General features: G+C 36.4%; 1 protein-coding gene across 2 annotated transcripts in view; it reads left to right on the top strand.

Moving 5' to 3' along the window:
- Sytl5 (synaptotagmin like 5) overlaps nucleotides 1-18030 on the top strand; it is a 303531-nt gene that overhangs the window by 265535 nt on the left and 19966 nt on the right. For both annotated transcript variants that reach the window (XM_026782244.1, XM_026782245.1), the window contains 5 exons: nucleotides 2305-2397; nucleotides 3124-3189; nucleotides 6504-6682; nucleotides 8387-8486; nucleotides 10247-10408. In XM_026782244.1, the coding sequence (XP_026638045.1) occupies nucleotides 2305-2397; nucleotides 3124-3189; nucleotides 6504-6682; nucleotides 8387-8486; nucleotides 10247-10408 (600 nt within the window). The remainder of the gene's footprint in view (nucleotides 1-2304; nucleotides 2398-3123; nucleotides 3190-6503; nucleotides 6683-8386; nucleotides 8487-10246; nucleotides 10409-18030) is intronic.

Genomic DNA, 18030 nt, shown 5'->3' on the forward strand with positions numbered 1-18030 from the left:
TAGACCAGGCTGGTCTCAAACTCACAGAGATCTGCCTGCCTCTGCCTCCCGAGTGCTGGGATTAAAGGCATGCGCCACCATCGCCCGGCCAGAACAAAATTTTGACAAAGTTGAATGCCTTGCATGACTTGATTTTAAATAGCTTCATTTATAAAGTTATTGGTGTAAGTACAGGCAATACATCGACAGAGCACCATAATTGTAATGCATGATTCACTTAAGAAAAATTGAATTTCATCAAGATTAAAAGTATTTGTACTACTATAAACACTGTTACAAAAATGAAAACAGACCTAAATGTTTGTGAATCATATATTTGTTAAGAACTTCTGTCTTGGACATATATATGGATACCCTACATTCAATAGTAAAAAGACAAATAGTCACCTTCGTGTGTGAAAGACTTTAAAGCTAAATAGTTGTTACTATGAATTCTTTATATTAATCTTTCTACTTTTATGAATGCATGAACACACTTTTGAACATATCCCTTCTCATCTGGATGCTTAGAAGTTTTTCTAATAATCTACTTTTAAAAGAAAGTAAAGAGACAAGGATGAACCCAGCTAAGACCCTAAACAATAAAGGAGAGGGTGCCCGAGCTGGCCTTGTCCTGTAGTCAGACTGATGAATATCCTAAATATCACCATAGAACCTTCATCCAGCAACTGATGGAAACAGAGGCAGAGACTCACAATGAAGCACTGGGCTGAGCTCCCAAAGTCCAGTTGAAGAGTATAAAGAATGAGAATATGAGCAAAGAGGTCAAGACCATGATGGGTTCACTCACTAAAACAGTCTACCTGAGCTAATGGGAGCTCACCAACTCCAGCAGGACAGGGAAGGAACAAGCATAGGACCAAACTAGTCCCTCTGGATGTGGTTGACAGATGTATGGCTGGGGCAGACTGGGGGTCCACTGGCAGTGGCACTGGGATTTATCCCTACTGCTTGTACTGGCTTTTTGGAAACTTATTCTCTTTGAAGGGATACCTTGCTCAGCCTAGATATAGTAGGGAGGGCCTTGGGCCTTCCACAAAGCAATGTGCCTTACCCTCTCTGAAGAGTGATTGGGGGTGTGGTGGGGGTATGTGGAGGGAATGGGAGGAGAGGAGGGAGTGGAAACTTGGATTGGTGTATATATAATGAAAAAAGATTGTTTTCTTTTAAAAATAATTAAATAAAATAGCAAAGTAAAGAGACATATGACTAGAAGTTTGTGTTGTAACCAGTTTATAAGTGTCCACTCAGAAATAGGAAATGTAGTAAATACAGAAAAAGCGCTAGCTGATGCAGCAGTAAGGATATTTTTGCCATACTTTAAAGAAATGTCTAGTTTGAAAGTATTCAAGATGATAAATAAATAATAATTCAGACCCAGAAATATTAAATTCTTAAAAACTTACAAGAGAAATATTATTTAATATAAATAGACAAAGATCAAATTAGTATCAGTTTTCTATGGTAACACTGAGTACAAGATGAAAGCAGTAATATTTTTAAATTATTTTAAGAAAACTGTTTTAGACTCAAACCTTTAAAAACCTACTTAAATATAGCATGACCTCCAAGACATACCCAACAAAAGCCCATATTGAAAGCAGTTTAGGTTCAAATATACTTATGCAAAGAAGAAATCTTAGAACTATTGCAAAAGGTTTTAAAAGCAAATGTCATTACATAAATTGGCCAAGTTATACTAAGAAAAGCTAAGAAGAAGCAGAAAATAAAGGAAACACATTAAACAAGTCTTTTAATTCTGTTTAAAAATACCAAAGTCACTAATCCTATAGCACTTATATTAAGCATCAAAAACAAAAAATGGAACTCATGAATTACAAAAAACAAAATCATTCATGAATTTTTATGTTAAAAATGCATTGCTAAAAATTAGTTAAGAAAGAAATCATAACAGAGATAGGGTAGAAAGAGCCTGGAAAAAGAAGGAGAGTGTGTGCGAGAGAGAGGTGTGTTTGGCAGCAGGGCAGGGTGCAATTCTGAACTAAATATCTTGTGCATTGTCTAATACACAAGCCATAGAGACCAGGAAGGTGGAAATTAAACCCAAGTCTGAAGAATTCCAAATTTCCTTCAAGAAAGTGATGCTAGAAAAGAGACCCTCTAATGCCCAGCCCCTGTCTGCTCTTTTGATTTTATAATTAAGATTAACTGAAAGTGCAAAAACCTAAACCTGTTTTTCTTTGATTTTCCAACTGTTTGTGAGATAAACCTTTATTTCATTTAAAAGGATATCCTCCTATGGCAAAAATAAGCTTAAACTATTGACTTTTACATCCTTTCTAGAACTCCTTAGAAGATGCTGAAGATGATGCCAATGACTTAGTGTCCTCTGGGTTTTCTGCAAGTCCCCACAGTCTGGCAACAGGCCTTTCAATGGTAAGCATTCTCACAGAAACTTTCTTTCTCTTGTTCATGCCCTGTGCATTTTCAAGAGGTGGGAAGGTTTGATCATACCTCCCAAGCTGCCGCAGGTTCCTGCTTGCTCTGTGCCCATACACCACCTTGCACTCTATTTTGATTCTTGAATCCTTTCTTTTTCTGCCATGATCATAATCCAGCTTTTGAACTCTCTTCATTTCCATTTTATAAAGTCCTGGATAAAGAAGAGTTTGAAAACTCACAGCACAAAAAATTAAATGGTGAAGGAGTTAGAAAGGCTAATTGCGATGATATGACCATTGACAGGTGCATGAGTCTTTGGCACTCCTATAAACATACACAATTGTTTAGTAATAATCTTCAGAAATTCTTAAATTTCTTCATTTTCTAATTTAGGCCCAGTCATCTGAAGTCTATAAATTATTCCAATTCTCTGTTGATAAGTTCTTCTCATATCATTCGCACAATTCCCCAAATGTTCTCTGCACTACTGCCAGCCATTTTCCCACAAAACATCCCTACTTTCCTTTCTTTCCTACTCAAAAGAACTGCTCAGAGTTTCCCAATGTCTTCAAGGAAAACTCTGCTCTTACCTTGAGTTAAAAATCCCCTTTGAGAGCCTTTAGATACCAACATGCTATTGTATCTGTGCATTTCTTTGCTTCTCTGACTTCGGTGCTCTAACACCCTTTTTCTTTTGGTCATTGGATGGCATCCTTAAAGAACTCCCAAGCAGGATCTGATAGGAAGAGGAGCTACCTAAATGTGCCTGATGCTGATTCAGACACCGTGAGTCTTCACCCTTGCTATTTTCCCCTTTCCAACCATACTTCAGAAGTTCCATGGTTTAAGAAATATGATTGGATTAGCAGTTCCACTTGTTTTTTGACTGGTACACAGCTAGATACTCCTTTCAGAAGGGATTCATAAGCTGAAACATCTCAATAGTTCCAGTTCATTAAAGGTTAGAATCTGAGTACCAGTCAAAAGACATGTCCCAAAATGGTTTATTGATGAGTATCTCTATTTTAAGTCACAGCCATGTTTTGATAAAAAAAAAAAGGTGGTTTATCAGGAGTAAAATTGTCATAATTAATTTTAATCCTCCTAAGTCTCAATTTTGTGACTGCTTAAATTTTTTCTACTCATAGGGATCCCTCATCCTTGTCTGATCATATAGTTACAGGAGGCTGTGTTGAAAGTATGGGTCAGTTATACAAGAAGGTGTTGAGTTGTAGTCCACAGGGCTTTTGTTTTTTTTTTTAAATTTATTTATTTATTAAAGATCTCCGTCTCTTCCCCGCCACCTCCTCCCATTTCCCTCCCCCTCCCCCAATCAAGTCCCCCTCCCTTCTCAGCCCGAAGAGCAATCAGGGTTAGACTAGAAACCCAGAACTTTTCTCTGTGGCATCCTGCACACCTGGAACTGTGGTCAGGCAAGGGTCTGGAGATTAAAGAATACACGGAGACATGGGTCACTCTTGAAGCAACAATGCCAATTTTATTATGTTCCAAGGCAGCTTATATAGTGTTCTTCTTGACTAGTGGCCATGCCCCAGCTCTCAGGATTTTCAAATGCAAGCCTTCCAGAAACCATTTCCTTGTCATCAGGAGCTCATGTGGGTTTTGTGCTCAGAGCAGCTGCAAGCATAGAAACACAAGTTGTTTACTTCTAGCAGGCAAAAGTTATAGAAAGTTCAGGGTCTGTGGGTATGCAGCTCCCAACATTCCTCTATGGCTTAGTGTTACTAACAAATTTGTGAACCAGAGTTTCTCTGTGTGTAGATTAGTTGAGGTTCATTCATGAAGCTCTTAAGGCTTGAACCATGGCCCATATATCAACACTATTGTATAACCATGGACCCCCAAACTTTCCCAATTTATGCATCCCCTAGAATCTCAATAATTCTCTAATGTAATTCCTAAGTGAGAAGAAGTAAGGACTAGTTTCCCAAAAACTTAAGAACAGAATTTTTTTTTAATTTACCTGAATTATTCTTTTTTCAAATAGTGATTAAGTTCTGAACTTAAGTGTTTCCATTACTTACTAATAGCATGTGTGTACTTGCTGAGTACTATATAGTCTTTCAGATCTTAGAATCTCATTAGATAGCACCATGTTCAACTGAAATTAATGTTTCTGCTTTTTTTGCCTTGAGAAAAGTTCATTTTGTTTGAGAAACTCAAGACCCTTCTGCCTTCATCTCCCAAATTCTCAGATGAAGAGCACGCACCACCATACCTGCATTCTATATAGATTTTAATGGATTTTTTTAGATTGAAGAAACTGTCAAAAGTTCATCATATCAAAAATAGTAATTCATTATAAAAGTAAAGTATGATCATAATAATGACACTGCAACCTGCTAGTTAGCGCTTTGCCAACTCTGTATGCTGTCTGATGTATTCTGCTGTAGCTGTGTTTCCCTTTTAAATCTTTTTTTGGTACTCCTTGAATTTACAGTGATACTCTGGGGTACAAGCACACATTATTTGGGCCCTAAGATCTAGTTGTCTGTAGAAAAACTAAAATGCCAGACTGTAATCCAGACTTAATCTTCATTCTAAAATGATCCTCAGTAGACTTTTTATGTAGTTAACATTTTAAATTCTGTTGCATTATTTTAAGGATAAGAAGGACAAATTCTGTTACTTATTGATTCTCTTTAAGAAATCACTTGTGTGGGTTGTGATAGCTCACACCTGTAAGATTTGCCGGAGGAGGCACAGGCAGGAGGATCATGTGTTCAAAATCAGCCTGGGCTATATATTAAAAGAAAAAGAAATAACTTATATGCAATTTTAAAATTATTGGTTCATTCTTGCCTTTGACTTCTGTTTAAAAGAGATTATGAACTAAGTCAGATAATCCTGTTTCTTGAAAAAATACATCCTGTTTAAAACACAATAGCCTTTTAAAAACAATGACAATAAAATCCAATCATGGACATACATAGACACAGAGATAAATAGATAGAAATATAGATACATTCATGTATCCACACATGATATATGATGGATAGATGAGATATAGATACAGATATATATCCATGTATATGAATGAATGAAAATTCTACATTCTTTGTACTTCTGTAGTCTTTGCTTCTCAGTGGTGAATAAGAGGTTAATGAAATTACTGCATCATTCATGAATGTCACTGGGCTTTTGTTTCCATCATGTTAATAAGATACAGAGTCTTTGTTTCTGGTACTAATAATAATGCTACATTGATTTAAAATATGTATATTATGTTCTGAATGTTTTTTTTTTTTTTTGGTTTTTCGAGACAGGGTTTCTCTGTGGTTTTGGAGCCTGTCCTGGAACTAGCTCTTGTAGACCAGGCTGGTCTCGAACTCACAGAGATCCGCCTGCCTCTGCCTCCCGAGTGCTGGGATTAAAGGCGTGCGCCACTGTTCTGAATGTTTTGACAGAATTTTTATTCACCCTTATAGAATTTTTTAGGTTTTTATATTAAATGAGGTCCTTAATTTCTTGGTGCTATATTTAGGTCGCTTACTATTACATGGAATTTTAAAGCCATGGTTCTTAAACTACCTATGGATCCACACAGCTATGAAGCTGGGGAACTTACACCCTGTGAGTATAGGATGTCTAGCTATACCTTTGTTAAGGCTGTAGCTGTGGTTCCCTGAGGACTGATAACACAAACCTTAAGAGTGCAAAGAAAGACACTAAGATTTTTGTTAACTCACAATGTAGAGTGAACTTTTCTTTCTTCTGATCATTATGGTCTAGATATGTAAATATGTTGCATCTGAGTCTATCATCAAAAAAAGTAGACAGTGACAGGGATGGAGAAGCAAGATTGTATTAGGAATCTCCAAATGACTCCGTATTCCTAAGAAGACATGAATAAAGGATTTTAGCTAACTTAAAGGACATACTTCCTCTCTCAGCAAGCTTTCTGCCTCCCTTACTGATGGAGCTAAGTGTTTTTGCTGGTGCTTTTCAGGTTAGAATTTTGTGCAGCACCAGCAAAACTAGTTACATAGAACACCAACTAACATTGACTAAAGGGGGTGGAGTTTTGCATAGAGCCTGAAAATATTACTGGCTGACTTTCTTCATCTTGTTTACTACAGACCAGCCTTAACAGCATGATGAGTGTTTACAGTGAGACAGGAGACTACGGAAACGTGAAGGTAACCGGGGAAATTCTCCTCCACATCAGCTACTGCTACAAAACTGGCAACCTCTACATTTTTGTCAAGAATTGCAGAAACCTGGCCATAGGTGATGAAAAGAGACAGAGGACAGATGCGTAAGTACATGGGATGCTCCAGAGCTGTCTCTAGTACTACCTTCTCTGTCTTCACTTTCCCATGTCACGCATATGTCCTCTTCAGAAGAAGTTAAGGATTACCTTTAGTTAAGAACTTTCTCAGAGTCAGGAGGTGGCAGTGCATGCCTTTAATCCCAACAACAAAGCCACCCTGGTCTACAGAGCAATTCCAGGACAGCCATAAGTGTTATACAGCAAAATTCTGTCTTGATAAACCAACCAAACAAACAAAATAAAATACCTTCTTAGAAAGCTACTTCTGTCTAGACATGGTGGTACATGCCTTTAATCCTAGCACTTGCACTCGGGAGGCAGAAGCAGGAGGATCTCTGTGAGTTTAAGATCAGCCTGGTCTACAAAGTGAGTTCCAGGACAGCCAGGGTTGTTACACAGAGAAACCCTCTCTCAAAAAACAAAAAAAAAAGAAAGCTACTTTTCATTTCCTTCCTATACTGTAGTTCTAAATATTCTCTGGAGTATGAGTATAAATATTGTATCCCGATTATCTGATTTGAAAGAGGCCTTTAAATGATTCAGAACTAGCAGAGGCCACTTGTGGAGGAAGAAAACTGACATATTGGCACACAGCATGATGCCTAAGAGGGTTGTGCTGATTGTTTAAAATATTTTTCATGCAGTATATTGTGATTATATTCTTTTCCCTCTCAACCCTCCCAGATTCCCCCTACCAACTTTATGTTCTTTCTCTCTCTTAGAACAAAACTAAAGCATGTGTGTGCACGCATGTGTGCGTATGCGTGTGCACAACACACACACACACACACACACACACACACACACACACACAATACAGAGTCCAATTTGTGTTAGTCAACTACTCCTGAGCATGAATCCTGCTTTGGAGTATACTTGATTATACCCAGTGTTACGCCATTGAAGAAATCCATTTTCTCTCTCCCAGCATCTTTTAATCATAAATAGCTTCTCAGAGGGGGGAGGTGTGACTTGTTGCTCATTTTATACTCTCTAAATTCTAAATGGCTAAATGACAAATATAATTATTTTGGCTTTCATAGAAAGGAATCATCTAAAACCTCAGTGGATGTGTTTCAGAACTGTAGTATAATATGTTTCAATGTTGTTCTTGTCTCTGTCTTTTCTAATGTCTCTGTCCCAAGACACTTCTAAAATGGCTAGCCAACACAAGCCAAGGGATGGCATTGAAATTCTGTCAAGTTGCCATTTTCCATTGCTTCCAATTCACTGCTTTCTTTCTTTCATTCATTCATTCCAATTAACCCTATGCCCTGACATCAGAAGATAGAGCTAAGTACTGGAGAGACATATATCTCAGAAAAGGTTGTAGGATCATTGTTGTTAGCAGATTCCATTTGTGAAGTAGTACAATATGGCAGCTCCTCCTATATGTTTCATGAGTTAGGTATTGCTGCTATCCCACTTTCTACATTTGAGGAAACAGATATAGAAAAGTTAAAAACCCAAGGCTATCAAAAGCAGTGATGCATGGGTAGTTCTCCACCAATATACAACACTGCTTCTTTCTTATAGAAAGCCCAGAATTATATTTATGACACCCTGAAGTCTCTTATTTCTATATCTTTTATCCACTTACCCATTCCCTTTACTCACTAAAGTCCTGGAATATTTCTAGTAAAGTTTATGTTTGTAAATAATGATTTTTTTATCCTTTCTTATTTACAGTTATGTCAAGTCATACCTTCTTCCAGACAAGTCACGAAACAATAAGCGCAAGACCAAAATCAGAACAGGCACCAATCCAGAATTTAACGAAACACTGAAGGTAAATAAATACCAATATAGGGACTTATGTCATATTAACTAGAATTTCTTTAATTTATAATAAACTACAGGTCAGAAGGTTGTGGCGGGGATATTGTTAAAAGTTCAGGGCTAGTCTGAGATAGCATGGTGACATTCAAACAAGCTTGGCCTACAGAATAAGACTAGTCCCTGTTTCAAAAATACAAAGATACCAAAAAGAAATGAAGAAATAACTAAATGGAGCATTTGTGAAATCCAAAGTTTATATGTGTTTTGGAAAGCTTGAATTTGAATGTTATTAACTTTCGGGAAGTTTATGGAAAAGAAAAAACAGTAAACTCTCCTTGCTCTGGTCATTTTCCACTGTTTCTGGGGTTGTGCCTTATGTCAAGATGAGCCAGGAAATTGCAAATTAAATCTAAGCTGGTATATCTTGTGACAAAATAAGTTGCTCCTTTGAGAAATCAGCTTTCTTGAACATTTTTCTTAAATGAACTTTGTCACTAATTCAGCAAATCACTTTGTACATATTTATTGCTTTGTGCTGTTTCTTATTAGGATCTCTGAGTTTGGATAAATATAGGTGTGTGGTTAATGAGCACTAGCAATGCAAGGTCAGGTTTGAGAAGTCTCAGAAAATGCCTAGATAAAACATGATCCAGAATTTGGGTTCTAAATTCTAAAGAAATTTCTATTTCTAATGGGTAGCCATAAACAACCCCTTCCTTCACTCTGGATCCACATGGCCTGGTAAGAAAGACAAAGGAAAGATAAAATAAATTAATAATATTAATAATCTTAAGAAAATGATTTAACTTGTGCCCAGAGTAATGGATTCAGAGTTTATCACATTGAGCAGTAGTGATGGAAGAAAGCCACAAGTTGTCCACATGCGTTAGTAGAGGTATGTGTGGATGCAGGGGTCAATAGTAAGACAGACCAAATGAAAAATGAACAAATGCAGGCTGACTTTGAATCCAGTGATCATAATAGGATAGCAAAGATGATCCCAAGCAGAACACATAATTACAGTGACAGATAAATTCAGGAGGTAGAGAGCTAAAGTTAGTCATGATGGTAACTGCTGGGACAGGGATACATGCAAATCCAAGCTCAGAAATGAGTCAGTCTGAAGCATGACCCAGATGGATATACAGAACAACAGAAGATTAGAGAATATGTGGTCACGTGGCCATGCTGAACATTTTGCTGGAAAATATTGTGCTGCGAACCCCATAGTATTTATTTTCTGCTAAACCTATGTGTAGTTTTGACTTCTACTGGGATTTATGAATCTTAGGCTACAATGTCACATGTTAATACTTGTCTGTATTCGAGGTTTTTTATTATGAATTAGTGAATTGGAATATGGTTATATTAAACCTAGAGCTACAAAGTAGACTTGACAAAAACAAACAGGGAAATGACAAAAAAGAAAACCAAGTAAAATTGGAAAGAGCTTTCCTCTTCACCTAATACTTTCAATATTGTCCCTGAAGTTTGTTGACCCCTATAATAATTTGTTTATTAATATATATGTATGTGTATGTATGAATATATGTATATGTGTAACGTGTATGTATGCGTGTATGTATAGTTCTTAACTAGGTAAAACCTAAAATGTGTTTTAAAGCATATCTTCAACTGTAGCAAAAGTATCAGGTTTTTTTCATATTGCTGATGCCTATGGTCTGAAAATTGGTGAAGTAAACTTTAGCCTGCTCTACAATTAGATTGAATCCTCACTGCAGAGTGTGATTCTTTACATCTCATTTGTAGTATACCATCAGCCACACCCAGCTGGAAACAAGAACTCTGCAGCTCTCAGTCTGGCACTACGATCGCTTTGGGCACAACAGTTTTCTTGGAGAGGTGGAGATAGCTTTTGACTCATGGAACTTTGAAAACCCATGTGATGAGTGGTTTGTGCTTCAGCCCAAGGTAGGAAATACTTTCAGATTAGTCCACCAGCTACACAATTAGACAAGTGTGAACAAATGTGATAGTTCAGGCCTGAAAATGCTGAAGGCTTCTATTTTCAAGTAATAACAAATGTTGTTGTAATTTTAATAGATACTATAAATCCGTTATTTTAGAAGCTCTTCATAGATGCATGTTGTATAATATAAAAATATATAATCATATATGAATAACATTTATTACTTAAATCCATTTATCATTTGAAGATCTTCATGGATTGCTAAAGACCATCCTACAGGATCCTATTATAACAAGAAAGCCTTTTTTATGCCATCAAAAACATATCCACAGAGTATGACCACTTTCAAAACATTATCTCTCTTTTTCATAGGCAGGAATGGTCTTCTTGGCTCACACGAAAAAGCAACTACTTGCCAAAATATTTTTACTTTAGGGATTCATAAAATGGCCATGTAATCTAGCATGTTCAATCCTAGAACAACAAAGCCTTGAATTCATTATAACCAACTAAATTTCTTGACATTTACTGTCAGTTTCTAAGTAAGAAGGAGAATGAAAAGGTTACATTTATGCTGCCAGAGATTATTCTTTATATGATGTAGCAAAAGGTCATTCGGTAAAGATAGTGAACTGAAATTAGCATTGATTTCTTCATGGCTTCAAAATGCCTATGTGATCTTGAGCAAGTTACTTTCTAAACCTTGATATTCTAATTTGTAACATAATAATCAGTATGGTATCTGTCACTACAACTCTGAGACCTGGGATATCTGAAGTGCTTGGTTCTCTTAGAGAATTGGTATTATGTTTGTATAAGCATTTTCTATAAGCCTGTCAGCATTCTGTTAGGCACACTGTAAACTGTAAATAAAAGCTTGGTAGTATTTGCATTGATTAGTAGCTTGACCCAGATTGGCAAATCTTACCTAGACTTTGGAGTCTCAGCTTTCTATTCCTCTTTGGCTTCAATTTCAGGTAAACACATCATTGACCTCTCTTCCTAGCTCCACGAATGCTAAACCTGTACATTATTAGCTCTGCACTATACTGTTCAGAAAAGAAAATGTTTTTTCTCTTCTAACAGTCAAAACAATGTCTTTGCCCTGCCTGGGTCTCTTAACTCTAAATATATTATCCTTCCGATCATAAGCTGATAACTTGCCAGTGAGGTAAGATATAGTGGTTGGAATAAAAATATTGAAAACACAGTCTGGTCATAACTGTAGGATAGCCACAAAAAATTAGACCCAATAGATATAACTAATTTGAAAGTTGATGTGGGAGCCCCCTATTGTGCCGTGATTATCATTAATGAATAAAGAAAATGTTTTGGACCTATAGAAAGGCAGAACTTAGGTAGTCAGGGAATGCTGGACTGAATGCTGGGAGAAGGAAGAGCTGAGTCAGGGGACGCCATAGACCTGCCACCAGAGATAGACATGCTGAAACTTTGCTGGTAGGCCACAACCTGGGGATGATACACAGATCAATAGAAATGGGTTAAATTAACATGTGAGAGTAAGCCAATAAGAAGCTAGAGCTAATTGGCCAAGCAGTGATTTAATTAATACAGTTTCTGTGTGCTTATTTCTGGGCTAAGAGGCCGGGCACAACAAGTGGATCTCTCCTCATAAAGAAAGTAAGCAATGTTAGAGAGAAAAACCAAGTGATGTTACCCATAGCATTATCAGCGGCAATATCACTGGTAGTTCATAGCCACAACCCCATGAGGTAAGTAATATTCTCCCCTTCTTATAGATAAAGAAGTTGAGACTTAGAAATTAAATTTGACTTGTTTGTGGAGTTTGTAAACACTGCCCTTAAAGTTAGTGTAAACAACTCATAAAAATTTTAGGATATTTATGCCCTGTATGAAATAAAGTTTTAAAATTCTTAAGTGCCCTTGTTAATAGCTAGCAATACAGCTTCTGGTTCAGCTTAGGCATCAAGATTTCTTACTATTCACAATTGTGTCATAGAGTAATGGATAAGTGAGAAGCTTAAGTCCTAAAGACAATTCTATGAAACACCTCTAGTGAATAGTACCAGCAGTTTCCTTTCTCTGCTTCTTAAAGACCTCTTCTCCTTAAACTGCAACTCTACACATTTTCTACTTCTTTCATTCCTCATTGTCTCACATTTGTAATCTTACAAATAAAATAGTTAACTATTTTCATTGTTATATCCATTACTCAATATTGCCACACTTTCACTGTTGCTGCTGCCATCACTTTTAAAGTCAAATAGGTGCTCATTCCCAAATGAAGGACTGTAATAGAATCAATCACAGCATTCTCCATTTTGTTACTGATAGAACTAAGCATCTTATGCAGTCACTGATAGAAATAAGCATCTTATGCAAATAAGATTTATATTTGAACCAGTCATAGCATATATATATATGTATATATGTATATATACATATATATATATATCACAATAAGTCTACTATGCAAATGAAGGACTGTGTTTGGACCAATCACAAGAGTGGTAAGTTTTATAGCAGTTACTACAAGTCTCTTATGCAAATAAAGGTTTATTTTTGAACCAACCACAGCCATTGCTTTTATATAGGTCATAATAGCCCTACTATGCAAATTAAGGTTTGTGTTTGGACCAATCACAAGAATGGTAAGTTTTATAGCAGTGACTAAAAGTCTCTTATGCAAATCAAGGTTTATTTTTGAACCAACCACAGCCATTGCTTTTATATAGGTCATAATAGCCCTACTATGCAAATTAAGGTTTGTGTTTGGACCAATCACAGCATTCCCTATTTTATCACTGACAGAAGTATTTTATGCAAATTAAAGTTTGTAATTTTACCAATCACAGCACTGACTTTTATATATGTCACAATAATTGCTATGCAAATGAAGTACTGTATTTGAACCGATCGCAAAAGTGATTAGTTTTGTACTAGTTCCAACAAGCTTATCATACAAATAAATGCTTGTTTTGGAACCAATCACAGCCATTACTTTTATACTTGTCACAATGTCCCTACTATACAAATTTGGACCAATCACAAGAGTGAAAAGGTTTATACTAGTTACAACAAAACTCTCATACAAATGAAGGCTTATTTTTAAACCATCACTTTTAAACAAGTTGCCTAAGTCCTCCTATGCAAAGAAGGATTGCATTTGGACCAATCACAACATTCTCCACTTTGTAACTGACTGAAAGTTATAAGTTTATAGAAATTAAGGTTTGTGGTTGGACCATTTACAGCATGTTTATACCAATCACAAAAAAAGCCTTCTGTGCAAATAAGTGGTTGTGGTTTGGACCAATCACAAGAGTATAAGATTATTTTTGCCACATATAATAAGCATCTTATGCAAATGAAAATTTGTATTTTCACCAATTACAGCACTGCTTCTTTTCTAGTAGTCTTCTTTAGACCAATTATAGCACAATTTTCATGCAAATGAAGATTTTATTGATCCCAGTTATAACACTGTCACTTTTTTATTAGATTGTTTTGCACCAATCATTGCAAGTGAAGACTGTTTGAACCAATCATATCAATGACTACTTTATCAATAATAACAGCCTTCCTATGCAAATAAAGGACTTTGTTTGCACCAATCATAGCATTATTTAGTTTTATGACTGACATAATCATCTCATGCAAATAAAGATTTAAACTAAATACAGTATTGTCAGTTTTGAATAGATTATTGAATTGCCTGTTTTGTACCATTTACATAAACTTCTTATGTAAATGAAGATTTGTACTTATACCAATCACAATAGCTTCCCTTTTGTGCCTGTCACAAAATTCCCTTATGCAAATGTTTTAGTACCAATTTTTGCTCCTTTTTTTAGCTAATCATAGCAATCCATTTTGCAAATAAAGGTTTGTGCTTGTACAAATCATGCCATTTTCAAGTCCCTGTTCTAAGCACACAAGAGATGTATTCTTCCTCTAACATACCTATAAAGATTTACTCTAAGCTCATCTAGAATTTACCAAGTCTTGTGATATTAAAGATTCAGTATAGACTGGATGTACAGCCCAACATCTGAGCACTGTAAGACTAAAGCAGCTGGCTCATACTGTATGGACACAGCAGCTACCTTGTCATGAACTTCTTTTGTGCTGTCTGCATAAGACACTGTGCATACATCTTGTCCTGGCAGAGAGGGTGAGTTATAAGTACTTGTCTCCATCAGAGGCAACAGAGTTTCCTATCAAATGTAATATGGCTGGCACTACCACATTTCTACAAAGTTAGAAGACTTGAAATCTTTTCCTCTCTCTCTGCTCTGCATAGATTTTGTTCAGATTGCACATTAGAAGGAACTGGGAAATGGCTGTCAATAGTATTATAACAGTTGATGGTTCAGTCCATCTTCTACCAGGAGCTAAACTGTATGTGAAAGATTCAAACTTCTTTCTTAAGCATAAGTCTACTGACAAAAAGACTGAAGAAATCATGAAAGAAGGTAATGTACTTTACCAAATGGTGATCCACAACATCTGTCTTCACAATATCCATGTGACTCCTCCATCAAAGAATAAGTATGGCTACAATAATAATAATAATAATAATAATAATAATAATAATGATGATGATGATGATGATGATGATGATGATGATGATGATGATGATGATGAGTACCTGCCTTGGAGCATGTGTGAAGGATAAAGAACAACTCATAGAAGTCCAATTAATTGGGTGGCTTATAGTTTTAGAGGTTTAGTCCATTATCATCATGGCAGGAAACTTGGTGACATGCAAGCAGACATAGTGCTGGATAAGGAGCTAAGAGTCATATATCTTTGGCCCACAGGCAACAGGAAGTGAACTGAGACACTGGGCATGGCTTGAGCAGATATGAGATCTCAAAGCCTACATCAGTAGTGGCACACTTTCTTCATCAAGGCCAATAAAGCCACACCTCCTAATGCTGCCACTCCCTATGAATTTATGGGGGCCAATTACATTCAAACTACCTTCAAAGTTTTCCTCTACCTCCACACATATACTATGACATGTGTGCTCTCAGACAAACACACCTAGAACTCATCAACCTTTATGTACTTAGGAATAGTAGTTGATGAATGCAAAAAGGTTAGAAAGATAAAATGTCAAACTTGTGTGGTTTAATGTGATGATTTTTTTCTCCTCCATTAAAGACAGATGATCTTTGCTGATTAAAGGTCAGAAGTGACAAGACTTGATTATTGTCATTTGTCCGTTTTGTCTTTTCCTGAGACACGGTATTTCTATATAGCACTAGCTGCCTTTGAACTCACTACATAGACCAAGTTGGCCTCAAACTCACAGAGATCTGCTTGCCTTTGTCTCCCAAGTACTGGAATTAAAAGTATATACCATCATACCCAGCAAGACAGTAATTCTAGTTATAGATCATTGTGTTGTGTGTTATAGAAGTGATTTTCACAAAATTTCTTGCTTTTTCTGCCAATAAAATAAAGGCAATAACAATCTGTAAAATCAAATTCAGTACAATTATTTGTAACAGTCTCCTTCCTGTGTCAGTAATTCCAGTTCAGGTGACATACTACCGGCTGCTTAGGATTTATTGTGAGCAACCCTAAAGTCTTGAGGTTTTTATGTCTTATCCAGCTAAGGTGGAATGTGAGTTATAGGGACTGGTTTCTCTAGTAATAAAAGATCAGAATTAATATTTCCGCAACCCAAACTTCCCTTTACAGGGGAAATGGCAGAGCAATACGCTGTTGTACTGCTTATTCTTGTGTTACTGAAAGTCCTTCAGTACTGAGAGCTTTATTTGTGTTAGGTACTACAACAGGAGCCAGTGGGGAGGCTGGTGCAGACAAAAAAAGGGATTCAAGTTGTCAAACTTGAGTACTGTGAAGTAGTTTCACAGTACAACTTCCATTTTATGGCATGACATGGAATGCTTGATTACCTATGACTCATTATCCTTTTGAAAGTCACGTTAGCTAGTTAGACAAGAAGTGTTTGTCGGTATGAATTGCCATTCAAGCCTTCCCAGGAGGCGCTATTTAGAAAAACAAAAGCCTCTGGAAACCAACAGCAAGTTTAAGTGGTTTTCTAAGGAAATGTTCTCTTATTTTGCCTTCAAGCATAGAGTAAATGTACATTTCTGTAGAATTATTACCTAGCTAAAAGCTGTTCTTTACTTGACAGTGTTGACACTTTTGTCTGTAATTTATTTCCCTACCTTACACCTGCAAATGTATTGGAATGTCTAGGGTTTTTTTTTTTTTCTGCATGGAAAGTGGATTTGTCTTTTCAGACAGTATAAGACAGTGAGTGTCATTTGATTATTTCACACAAACACACACCCATCTGCTTTGAGAATCTCAATAATTTCCTACTGCTTTGGGGTATTGTTTTAATCAATGCTACCTCTTTTCCTGACTCTAAAATACTCACTTGATATGTCCCAGATTTGATTGCAGCCTAGCATACCATACCTTTATTTTCGAATAAATATAGCTCCCCACTGTTTCTATACCCACATTCCCTGACCTCCCAGTTTTTGCAGGTGAAGGGCCCTTGTAATAATGGAATGAGCTGATTAGAATTTTAGCTATCCAGAAAGTGTTGCAATGAACATGAGAATGCAAAGGTCTTTTTCATTTCCTTTGGCCATATAACCAATAGAAGGAATAATGAATAATATGGTAGTGCCAGTTTTTATCTTCATTTTTGAAAGGCATCCATGCTACTTTGTATTACAGCTTTATTAATTTGCATTTCTCTAGTAACAATGTGCAATCATTCCCTTATCTGTATCTGTACATCGTTAACAGTTGTACATATCATCTTTGTAGTAGGAGCTATTCCAGCAGGTCTGAGGATAAATGGCATGTGAGCTTGATTTGTTTTTACCTAAAATCGATAGTTTTAAGCACTATTCATAAACCCATTGGTATTTACATGCGTTCTTTTGACAATTTTCCCAAAATTTAACAAGGTTATTTGGTTTAATTTTGACCTATTTGAATTCCCTCTGTATCTTGGTTACTTACTTCCTATCAGGGGTAGATATTTTCTCACACCACCTAGACTGTCTCTTTGTTGAGTGTTTCCCTTGTTATACAGAAGTATTGAAACTGTTGTCATTCCAGGTTATAAGATGTGATCCCACTTGTGTTTTTGCTTTTGTTTCTTATGCTTCTGAGATCATACCCCTGCCCCTGCCAAAATAAATGGTTGACAAAATCAGTGCCATATAACTTTTCCCCTACACTTTTCAAATTATTTTCTAGTTGTCTTACCCTTTTGGGTCTTACAGGTAAATCTCTAATCCATTTTGTTTTGACTTTATATATGCTATATAATGTTTATATAGGTTAAGTATTTAGTTTTATTCTTCTGTTTGTAGACACCCAATCTTTGCTACACTGTTTATTAAAGATATGGTCCTTTGTCCATGTGTGTTAGTCACTGTTTTATTGCTATGAAGAGACACTTTGACCAAGGCAACTCTTATAAAAGAAAGCATTTAATTTGGAGCTTGCTTACCGTTTCAGAGGTTTAGTCCATTATCATCATGACAGGTGTTGCGGGAGGTCCTTCCGCTCCTCCAGCCTATAGCCGCTGAGATACCCGCCCATTGGGGCGTGGTCTCTCTCCCTTTAAAAAAGCGGC

Source organism: Microtus ochrogaster, chromosome 10 (genome assembly GCF_000317375.1).
Source record: "Microtus ochrogaster isolate Prairie Vole_2 chromosome 10, MicOch1.0, whole genome shotgun sequence".
NCBI classification, from domain to species: Eukaryota; Metazoa; Chordata; class Mammalia; order Rodentia; family Cricetidae; genus Microtus; species Microtus ochrogaster.